Genomic DNA, 12,186 nt, shown 5'->3' on the forward strand with positions numbered 1-12,186 from the left:
TTTTATAAGCCTTTTATCAAGAAACTGCATTCTGGGTGTTTTTATTGATGCTGTACAATATGTCTATCAAATTTGAATAGCACATTAAAATTCTAATATGATACAAACAATGTTAGAACAGTAGTAGTTTAAGTAAGGATAACTCTCCAGTTTTGCGCTTTGACACAATGGTCATTATACTCCTTCCATTCCTATCTGTAATTGAAGTATTGAAAACAATAGAGAATGAAATTCATACTGATTGGAAGCAGCTAAGAGTGACTGCAATATACATTTATTATATTTTACATTCATTTGAAATATTTTAAATTAGTTGATGCTCTTATGCAGAGTGACTTGCAATGAGTGCAACTCTACAATAGTCTTATTCAACAGTAGCATATGCTTAAATTCCCACAGAAGATCACCAGCATTGCTAGCAGCTAATAGTAAGGAGTTAGTCATGGCACTCTCACAATAAATGTAGCAATCCTATTTATTCTTTGTTGCAGGATACTTCCTAGAATAGCCAAATGACAGTGAAGTGACAGAAAAGTCTCACATTTTGGCATTAAACAACTTATGACTTAAATTGACTTGTTGATTGTAGGCTTTGCGGTCTCAGACTGTCACGAATATGAGTGTTCACCCTGCCATCATCACTGTGACTATGTGAGTTTATTGATGATATGTGATGTTTGTTGTTTGCCAGAGATGCACATGAAATTTATCAGTTTTAGCAATATGTTGTGAAACCATATTAATGAGTCATTCGAGATAACAAGGTTGTGAAACTTTGTGAAACATTGTGCTTGGACCCTGTTCATTGCCGCATGCGGCTGTATTAATAAGATTGTTATTGAAAGCATCAAGCATTTTATGAACTGAGCAGTTTAGACAAAATGAGTCCAATTCCCTTACAGGCTCTGGGAACTTAAGGTCTGCTATTGCATCTAAGAACTGCTTTTGAACTACAATTTCTTTCATGTTTCTGGTTACAATCCAATGAGCATCAAAGAATACACAACAGTGCTCAGAAACGGAGATATTAGACATTGAAACATTGTCATTGTCAACCCTCTTGTCACAACCAGGTCAAGTGTGTTAACATGTTGGTGTGTAGCCTCAGTGACATGTTGAGTTAGTTCAAAACTGTCCAGTAGGTTGGTGAATTTCATAGCCTTCGAATCAACCATATTTTTATGTGAATGTTTAGATCACCATTTAAAATTCTTATATCATGTCCGGTGATAATAAACGATATCCATCAAGAGAATTCTGGGGAAAAGTATTATAGTTACTTAGGTGGCCGATAGAACTTTAAAATGAGAACTACTGTTTCAGCGTTGATGACAAAAGGTCAGATAGTCCAAGGACAAGAACTCTCCTAGGTTAACTTTTATACTGTTGATTGATCTGATAGCGGCTATTCCATCCCCACGTCTGCCCTGTCTGATTGATAGAAACTGTAGGACATGCTTCAATAAGTGTTTCATTGCTATTTTCATCTAACCTAAAGTTAACGTTTCTGTTAAAAACATGAAATCAAGTTTATTAATAACAATAAGATCATTAATTAAAAATTATTTGTTTGGTGGTGGCCTACCATTTTAGCACCCATATTAATGTTTGATGTCCACTGTTCTGTATGTATTGTGCACAGTGTAATACAGTTAAAAAATAGCACATTTTATGGCATTTTTCGTCATTATTTTGACATCAGACACTAATATGGATACTCACGGTTGCATATAAAGTAAATGGTCTAAAACAGTATTTCTACCTATTTTCTAGATCTCACACTTTTATTCTGAAGGCTAAACGGCCAATCGGGATGTCTTGTTTCTGCTTATTCGAGCTAGTCTTACCTATCAAGGTCAGGGTGCGCGCACCCATGACATATTTTGAAATAACAGTTAGAGTGGTGATTTCGCTGGTGATTATGCTGGACGAGCTGCATGAATGATTATGATTATTTTCTCTTATTTCTTTCACCGTGAAGTCTAGTCCCAGGTCCCCAGCAACTTCAGTTGTTTTGGAGGAGGCTTCTACGCCGTTCCGCTGTGGAGCTCAGGGCGATGTATGGACTAACAAACTTCACCCGAGTTTCAGCTGGCATGGGGGTGTGTAGATGATGACTGACTTTTCATTTTTGGGTGAACTATTCCTTTAAGGACAGACAGTGGGCATTTGGGCTGAGATAATTCAGTAATACGTTTTGAAATAGCCTGTATTTTGCTATTGTATGGAATGTGCCGTACAAACAGATTGATTTGGTTGGGTATTTATATATCTGTTTTAAACAGAAATCAAGTGAAAGTGTTACTTAGGCAAAGGCATGTCTGTGATATGATAACCAGCTTTTTCTTTTTGGCTCCATCATGATACATAAATAAACGCAATCTATTCGACTGTCCACAACGACAACGCTATCCACGCAACTACTACTATAACCCCGGTACTGGGCAAATGGAAGCAGTCATGTGATTCACTGCGGGAATGAAGCAGTCGCTGCTTCTGACGTCATCATTCACGTGACATTTTGCGTAACAAAGCAAGCTCCGAAGTAGGGCTGCACGATTCTGGATAAAATGAGAATCTCATTTTCTTGCTTAGAATTGAGATCATGATTCTCTCTCCAAAAAAATGTATAGAAATATTTATTGCACTCTTTTGCCTGACACAGACAGAAACAACAAAAAAATGATAATGACTGTAATGGGACTGTCACATCAACTTTGCGGGTCAAATGGGCTACACAGTGCATACACAATGTAATTATAGACTAAATTCCAATTAAATTTTAATTTAATTAACGGTGTACACTTCTCCAATCTCCAGCTGGTTTATCCCACCATCAACATTCCCCGCACACTGCACAGTGTAGCCTTAGTTACACAAGTCTTTGTGAACGTTAGGTGAATCTGACGTGGCACACTCCTACAAGTCCACCTCACCAAAAAGTATGAGAAATGTAAGATAAGAATACAAAAATGTTCTTGCATAAGGCCCATTGTCTGGGGTTTGTCGAAAATCATTCAAATGGGTATAACGAAAAGGTGAATGACATCACTTCTTCACAAAATAACTCCTGGAATGCACTGAATATACTTTGCAGTGGAGTATTCATATGCAGTTCCTTCGTGTCCATCTGTTGAGATGTAAACTCAGATTTGTTCCATTCATCATCAAATTGTCCTTGAAGTCTGAGTACGTGTGTTAACCTTTTCCATGGGAAAAATCTGTCGCACTATGTCCAACCACTGGTCGTAGTCATAGCCTCACCAAATACTTATCATCACCTAATACATCTTCATGTTTCCATGGTACAGTACAGAACATTTCTTAGGAAACTCATATACAAGAATACCTTTTGTCCCAGAACAGCTGTAGTTTCTGACAGTTCCGAAATACATGTGAGTGATTTGCATCCAATTGACCTCACCTTCTCCAACACGGCTGAGTTTGAAGTTGTCTACGCTTAACTAAAGGTGTCCTAAAAAACTACGACACAAACTTCCAACATAATTCCTTCCGTCTCTGTGAAGTAGTGAATGTGTGTTGTATCTTATATGTTACACCAATCATCATTTGAGATTTCAGTATCCAGTTCAGCTTCTGTTTTAACTACAGTAAACCAATTCTTTAATGCAATGCTGTGATTGTATCCGAAATGACACTGCCAGTTCCATATCCCCCACTAAGCACTGAATGATGTAATGTTGAATCTTTGCTTCCATATCATTCCATCTTGTAATTATTGTATGTATTTAGGACTACAGAAGAACACTAATGGTCTTAATTGTGCTGCGTAAAAGTATTCCTTAATGTTTAGTAGTCATACCTCCCTCATCTTTGGGAAGTTTTTGGTTCTCGTATCTAGTTCTAGGCTTCTTTCCATTCCACATAAATCTGGAAACCATCTTGTCCCATATTATTAACTGATTACTGGTAAGGACTGAAAAAGGTAAAGAAGCCATAGACAGATATTTGTTTCACCCATCCTATAAGCATTGTCTTGAAAAGTGCCTATGGGTGAATGTGGAGTGGAGTGTTTATCACTAATCACTTATCACAACGTTTACCCTTGACAGTGTTGTCATCCAAACAACCTGCAGCTAACATGCGTCTCTTTAAAAGCCTTCACCTTCATTTCGGTTTTCTTATTGTTCAGAGATTGTGAGGTGAATGCACTTGGTAAGGTGAGCTGCTATAGTACCGTGACATGTGCCGCTCATACTACATGTGCTTGCTTTGGCTAACACTGTTAGACTCACGTTTGTTAATCTTCCATGACAATTTAAGAAATAAATATTATATAAACATTATTAACCAAGTAATTTAATGCAGCAGAGGTGATAAGCACAACACAGAAAACTGGACATCTGGACATGCTTGGCTTATAGACACAAATAAAAAGAAAACATGCAGTTGGTCATCTACCTCTTGTGTGTGTGAGAGAGAACTATAAGACAATCAACAGATTGATTCTGACCAATATTTAGAAATCCAGCGCTATAGTGAGAGAGACAGAGAGACAGTAAATGTGGCAGTTGTTAGATGGAAGGATGGAAGGCACACACACACACACACACACACACACACACACACAGATGATTCATATAACATCTTCCACATTTCTTACCAGCTTTAAATCACTCCTCAAAGCTGCTCTGTTAACACACACACACACACACACAGACTGAAGTGTAATAATTTTATTAACTGATGACAAGAACAGTACACCTTTCTTTTTTTTATACCCCACTAACAGAGCATTTTCCTAAGAGAAATTGAATATCAATGCTCATCATCATCTTGAAATCAAATTACAGTAACTTATTCACTTTAATAATAACACAAAGGAGAGTTGCTTTGACTTTTCATAATGCAGATTTATTCATCAGGGCAGTGCAGGGCATATGTTGATTGACATGAAAAACATCACTTCATCTCAAGTGAGTCATGGAGTCATGAGACTTCTAGTATGGTAGTTAGTCAATTTGTTACTCGCATTGCAGAGCAAGAAGCTTTAGCAGTAAGAGCCAATTGTGTTTTTCCAAAAGCGTAGCATCAGAGTGGCCCCTTCAGATGAACCCTGAAAGATTTAGCGTCCCAAAGCGCCATTCCTGGTGGAGAAGGAAGAGAATAACACTCAGATTTTATTTGACAAGATAAAATTGATGTATTACTTAAAAGACTACTAGTCACTGTCATCATAATGTGACAGTGCTTGAGTTTTGGAAAAACCGTACTGGTTGCCTCCTTGCTGGTTCATGTTGAAGCCTTGGGGTCCTCCGTACGAGCCCACGAAGCCATGCCTGGTGCAGGAGGAAGGAAGGGAATCACATATGACAAAATGTATGTATTACTTTGACGACTACTAGTCACTGTATTCATAATGTGGCAGTTGTTTAGTTTGAGAAGAACCGTACTGGCTGCCTCCCTGCTGGTTCATATTGAAGTTCCCTTGACATTCCCCAAGATCAACCATGCTGACAACCAGCATCAACACAGCGAAGGCCACAGCAGACTTCATCCTGAAAACAAGAACCAAACACATCGGACCCATTTCAGCCCAGCTGTTTCTAGTCTTGTGACTATATCAATTTGACAAATACATTTTATGCTTTTTTCATGTATTTTTGTGAACAGTTGTCATCTTATTTCATTCGGTCATCCAACAATGTAATTCAGGGTACAAATCACAATATACATTCAGTGTCCTTACTTAGCATGGATCCCAAGGACATCGTCTTCCTCATATTAGTAAAATAATGATGACATATTTACTTCTTACCTTTCCACAGATTGAGAGTCAACGTTAAAAGGTTGATGTCAAAGACAGCAAAGTGAAGAGTGTCAGTTGAGAGGTACACCCATCTTTATATGGGCAAGGCTGGCTTGGTTTATGGGTGGGTATTAGTCTCCCATGGGTTCATTTTCTCAATGTGTGTGTGTAGTATTCTGCAGGTTGGACATACAGTCCTATTGAATTTCGTAACATAGGCTTATGTGGACAAAAAACATTGATCTAATCTCTACCAGGAGCCCTGAGTCAGTCCACACAGGACTTCCCCTTTTTATCACTTCCTCAACTTCAAGTCTGCAATAGTGAGTGAGGGATTAGCCTCAAGATAATAATAATAAATAATAATAAACTTTATTTATATTGCACCTTTCAAAGCTATTTTTACAAAGAGTAAAACGATAAGGTAGTATCGATAAAAACACAACTACAGCAATAAGAAGTAAAAATAGAGCAACTACGAAACAAGGAATGAAAAATAAACACAAATAAAAATCATAAAAAAGCCTCTTTACAAAAATGTGTTTTGAGGAGAGACTTAAAAGATGACACTGAATTTGCTAGCCTGAGATTCTCAGGCAGGGTGTTTAGTTTAGAAGGTAAACTAACGTACTGACGTACTTTTAGAGATGGGGTTAAAAGGTCAGTGATGTAGCTGGGAGCCAGACCACGCAGTGCCTCGCAAGTTATGAGCAAAACCTTAAAATCAATTCTAAATCTAGGTAGCCAGTGAAGAGAAGCTAAAATGGGGGTGACACGGTCCTGTCTTTTAGTCTTGGTTAAAAGCATTGCTGCCTCATTTTGCACTAACTGCAGGTGGAAGAGGGACCTTTGGCTTAGGCTGGAATAAAGAGCGTTACAGTAGCCTGGAGATTGGGTTTACTGTCACTGCCATGCTGACATCTTTTGGAGCCAGTGCAGCCAAAGCGAGGCCGCGGGTTGTCCGCAGAGCCGCAGCGCTGCCTACTATTGGTCCATAATCGATAACCTGTCGATCACTGAACGGGTGACCTGTCAATCACTAAGAAAACAACCCTGTTGTAGATCCTTTATATCCCGATGATGACACAATTATTTAGAAAATCGCCTTAAGGACACACATTAGAAGAAGTGAAATTAGTTACTGAGACCATAACCTCATGTCGAAATAATTTATTGACTTTATATTTTTAGGGAGTCTTTTTGGAGCCAGCCCCTTGCGGACCTCCAATATGGCTACCTGAGGGTGTGTTACATCAACGAATAGAAAGCCTTCAACCAAGTCTGCTAGCTAATTAGCTCATATTATCTATATAGCATAGTTTCCTAAGAATCTTGCTAGGATTCTGATCTTGACGGTTGAAGTGCCATTAAAATGCTGCCAAACTATAGTCGATCTCTGCACATAACTTAAAAAATGAATGTTTCGCAAAGCACTTACTAAACCTTTACTAAGGATTGCAAACATCTGTTGTAACTGATAGCATCCCACATAATGGTTATTTAGGTGCGACAAATATGTTTATGCTTCCACGTCGGCGACAGCCGTGGCCGGAGGCATTATGTTTTCGGGTCGTCCGTCCATCCGTCCGTCCGTCCGTCCGTCCGTTCCATTCTCGTGAACACGATATCTCAGGAACACCTTGAGGGAATTACTTCAAATTTGGCACAAACGTCCACTTGGACTCAAGGATAAACTGATTAGAATTTGGTGGTCAAAGGTCAAAGGTCAAGGTCACTGTGACCTCACAAAAGACATTTTTGGCCATAACTCAAGAATTCATACGCTAATTATGACAAAATTTCACACAAATGTCTAATAGGATAAAATGATGAATTGATGACATTTTATATCCAAAGGTTCAAAGGTCAACTTCACTGTGACATAATAATGTTTTGCTTGTGCTGTGACTTACTTTTGCAGACACCAAAATGCTTTAAGTTCACCTAATAATCACATTAATTATATATGTTCAATAAATAAAGACTGTCCTTGCAATGATAAAACAACGTTTATTGGCGGAGGCATACAACCGCGAGGCATTTATTTCTAGTTTTAATTAATTCTGAAAAAGTGTTTAACCTGGATAACAAATGAAATGAAATCCAAATAAATTTGGTAACAAATTGTTAATTATGACAATCAAAACTATTGATTTCAGTTATAATGAATGAATGAACTTTTTATTTTTGGTTGTTCATATTCAAAAAAAAAAATAATGCAACATGTAAACCATTAATTGAAATGTTAATGTAGTAACTCATAATTAAATATTAAATATTTCCATTATGTAATTTGCAATTAATTAGTAAGCATTGTAGGAAAACATGAACCATACATTTTATAAATTAGTATTTTATCAAGATACTATATTCCAGCACATGAAAGTTTATATATGATATAAACAATGTTGGAACAATATGAGTTTCAGTAAGGATAACTCTCCAGTATTGCGCTTTGAGACAGTACATAGTCTTTATACTCCTTTCATTCTGATATTCAAATATTGAAAGCAATAGAGAATGGAATTAATGCTGAGCAGCTAAGAGTGGCTGCAATTTACATTCATGTTTTACACTTTAGGCAGTTAGATGATGCTCTTATGCGGTGACTTGCAATGAGTGCAACAGTAGAATAGGCTTATTCAACAGTGAAAGAAGCTTAAATTCCTACAGTATATCACCAGCATTGCTTGCAAGTAATATTAAGGAATTAAAATCATAGCACCCTGACAATAAATGTAGCAATGCTATTGATCCTGTGTTCCAGGATAGTTCCTAGAATAGTACAATAAACAAATGACAGAAACATGACAGAAAAGTCTCACATGTTGGCATTTAACAACTGTATGACTTAAAAGTGTGTTTGATTGTAGGCCATGAGTTCTCAGACCGTGACCAGTATGAGTTCTCAGCCTGCAACCATCACTGTGACTATGTGACTTTATTGATGATGCACAATATTTGTTGTTTGCCAGATATGCACAGGAAATGTATCACCTTTCTTTGCAATATGTTGTGAAACCCATATCAATGAGGCATTTTAGATAACAAGGTTGTGAAACGGTTAACATCTTCAACACTGCGTGTTGTGAAAGCATTTCATGTCAGTTTGTTTGGAAGCTTTGAAATAAACCTGAACCTATTTCAATAAAATGCTAATTGAGGACAGACAAAGTGTGTGCAATGGAAACTAAAAAATAATTCAGGTCTGGAGGCAAGGCTTTTACCATGTGTCAGTTTATATGGGAGTGGTGATTGGGAACATGTTCTAATGGGGCTGTTATTGGGGCTGTCACATTATTGTACGAAAATGAACTTAAGATGTTATCAAGGTGGACACAGTAGTGACATATACCCTTGTTATATAAACCCCAAACAGTCTATGTACAGCCTAAGCTGCCCTTAAAGGAATAGTTCACCCAAAAATGAAAATTCTGTCATCATCTACTCACCCTCATGTCAGTTGAAGGTTGACAGTTGAGGTTGCCAGCACAACTTGGTAGCAGCCTTCTCCAAAACAACTGAAGTCAAGGGGAAGCAGTTCTTTAGTGTTCCAAAACAAAAACAGCCAAACAATCACACTGTGAATAGAAAGACCTATACACCATTATTTGTTGCAAATCAATCAGCCGTAGTTAAGATTTGCACTAAATGATGGTGTAAATATACTGTAGGTCTTTTTGGAACTCTGAAGAACTGGACTTCAGTTGTTTTGGAGAAGGTTGCTACGGAGTTGTGCTGGCAACCTCCCTGTGTGTAATATGGACTAACAAATTTCATTATCTTAAATTATCTTATCTAATTAGAGGCATCAAGGCTTACCAGAATAGAACTGATTCCCCTCTTTTTAATCTCTATAAGTTATCCTAATATTATCTTTAATACCTTTGCTTTGCTCAGTTAGCATGCTGTCTAGTAAGCTAACTAATGCCAAAAATCAGCTGTTTGTTCAGGTTAACTGAACTGACTCTAATCAAACTACAACTCGCAGTATTTTGGAGTAGAGACTAGGATACAATGGGCAAGGGCTCAAGACAAAATTCTGACTTAGTGTCAAGCATTTTATTTTTTAACAATTTGTAATTTGATTAATTCTGCTTGTCTATTTTATAGGGTGAAAGAAGCACTCTAATTGTAATTTAAAAATTGGTGTGTGTGTGTGAGGTTAACTGTTGTTTGTCAAGAAAAATATTTTGCAGATGGCGTTTTTATTTAAGATGAATTGAAATCTGAAAAATTTAAATGTTGACAAAGTATACGATTCGTTAGACCAATCCGTTTATCTCAAGGGACGTCACACTACATCAGCAGCGCTGTTGTTTGTATAGTGTCCAGTCACTCTGGTGTTCAGAGTGCCTTCGATCTGCTGTGCCATGGGTTGTGACAATAGTCGACAGAGAAATCCGGATTTAAATTTCTATTCCATAACAAAAGACCCAGATCGTCGCAATAAGTGGCGAGCTTCAGTCACCTGGGATCACTGGACACCACCAGTGAATTTGAGATGAACACTTCATATCAGATAAGTTATGCTGGCCGGCCTTGGCTGGCTCACTAGAAAATCACTACGGCCTGCTTACTTGGCATTGGCTAGGATATTACTGTTAGACTCAATTTTGTTAATCCTCCATGGCAATTTAAGAAAAAAAATATTATATAAATACTATTAACCAAGTCATGACACAGCAGAAATGATAAGCACATCACAGAAAACTGTGGACATCTGGAGATGCTGTCACCTGGAGATGTTGTTCTTGATAGGGGCTTCAATATCAGAGATACTAGGCTTGTACAGTGAAAACCTAAACATAGCCAAGGGCAAACAGCAACTGCATCCAGTAGTAACACAAGTAACAAGGGCACTTTCTCCAAGTCCAAGAAACCAAGCTCCTAGGAATTATCTTAGATAGTAAATTATCGTGGGTAAAGCACATAGATAAGGTAGTATGGGAAACAGCCTGACGGTTAATAAAAGATGTTCAAAGTTTCTGACACAAAATTCAGTTAGACAGGTAATTCAAGCCTTGGTGTTGTCCCAACTTGACTATTGCCCGGCAGTATGGTCTAGTGCTACAATGGGTAATATAAAGAAGTTGCAACTTGTACAAAACAGAGCAGCGCGCATTGAGCTTCGATGCAAATACAGAACGATTGTTGTTGCAATGCACAAATATCTCTCCTGGTTATATGTTGAAAACAGATTACTTTATTCATTACTTGTATTTATAAGAAATATCTCTGTTACTAAGATTCCATTTAGTTTATACAAGAACTTATCGTTCAGCTTAGATAGACACACTTATTCTACCAGACATGCTATAGGAGGGAATTTTACATTACAGAAGGCAAGAACAAATTCAGTCCAACAAATGGTTATGTTTAGAGCTATGACTGGATGGAATTTGCTCCCTAGACATATCACAAGAACGTAGTCAAATTTGTTTTGAACATTTTTTAAAAGAACCTCTCTTGAATAGAAATTCTGAACAGACATAAGGTAAGCCCTAATGGAATGTGAGTTGAATATATCTGTAGGGATCTAAATGTCGACAATCCAGTGGCACCACAAAGTATTTGCAGTCTGAAGTTCATTAACTGAGCTTTGAGCAAAATATAAATTTTCAGTTGTGTTGTCCTTTCTTTCTCTTTTTTTACATCTACCCCACTAACAGAGCTTTTGAGAAATTGAATATCAATGCTCATCATCATCTTGATCACAGTACTGTAATCATCAAATGACAGTAACTTATTCACTTAATAATAACACAAAGGAGAGTTGCTTTGACTTTTCATAATGCAAATTTATTCATCAGGGCAGTGCAGGTCATATGTTGATTGACATGAAAAACATCACTTCATCTCAAGTGAGTCATGGAGTCATGAGACTTCTAGTATGGTAGTTAGTCAATTTGTTACTCGCATTGCAGAGCAAGAAGCTTTAGCAGTAAGAGCCAATTGTGTTTTTCCAAAAGCGTAGCATCAGAGTGGCCCCTTCAGATGAACCCTGAAAGATTTAGCGTCCCAAAGCGCCATTCCTGGTGGAGAAGGAAGAGAATAACACTCAGATTTTATTTGACAAGATAAAATTGATGTATTACTTAAAAGACTACTAGTCACTGTCATCATAATGTGACAGTGCTTGAGTTTTGGAAAAACCGTACTGGTTGCCTCCTTGCTGGTTCATGTTGAAGCCTTGGGGTCCTCCGTACGAGCCCACGAAGTCATGTCTGGTGCAGGAGGAAGGAAGGGAATCACATATGACAAAATGTATATATTAATGTATATATTACTTTAAAGACTACTAGTCATCATAATGTGACAGTGGTTGAGTTTGGGAAGAACCGTACTGGCTGCCTCCCTGCTGGTTCATGTTGAAGTTTTGGCCTCCAGGCCTGGTGGAGGAAGAAGGGAATCAG

The 12,186-nt window shown here is 37.7% G+C and overlaps 1 protein-coding gene and 1 long non-coding RNA gene across 3 annotated transcripts in view; both read right to left on the reverse strand.

The window, feature by feature from the left end:
- Positions 1–4,853: 4,853 nt before the first annotated feature.
- On the reverse strand, positions 4,854–5,936 carry LOC139660043 (uncharacterized). Its single transcript, XR_011696543.1, has 4 exons — positions 5,780–5,936; positions 5,415–5,519; positions 5,235–5,300; positions 4,854–5,108 (listed from the first exon to the last, which is right to left on the reverse strand). It is a non-coding gene; the product is annotated as an uncharacterized lncRNA (long non-coding RNA).
- Positions 5,937–11,550: 5,614 nt separating this feature from the next.
- LOC139660038 (RNA-binding protein 12-like) overlaps positions 11,551–12,186 on the reverse strand; it is a 47,540-nt gene continuing 46,904 nt past the window's right edge. Inside the window, exons 4-6 of one of the 2 annotated variants that reach the window (XM_071538080.1) lie at positions 12,118–12,162; positions 11,932–11,997; positions 11,551–11,805 (exon numbers count right to left, since the gene is read on the reverse strand). In XM_071538080.1, coding sequence (XP_071394181.1) covers positions 11,784–11,805; positions 11,932–11,997; positions 12,118–12,162 — 133 coding nt within the window. In that variant the 3' untranslated portion in view covers positions 11,551–11,783. The remainder of the gene's footprint in view (positions 11,806–11,931; positions 11,998–12,117; positions 12,163–12,186) is intronic. The other variant, XR_011696540.1, reaches the window with a different exon arrangement.

This window comes from Centroberyx affinis, unplaced genomic scaffold, assembly GCF_046629955.1.
Source record: "Centroberyx affinis isolate AG114_WGS23_722 - 3 ecotype Tasmania unplaced genomic scaffold, CSIRO-AGI_Caff_v1 ptg003204l_1, whole genome shotgun sequence".
NCBI classification, from domain to species: domain Eukaryota; kingdom Metazoa; phylum Chordata; class Actinopteri; order Beryciformes; family Berycidae; genus Centroberyx; species Centroberyx affinis.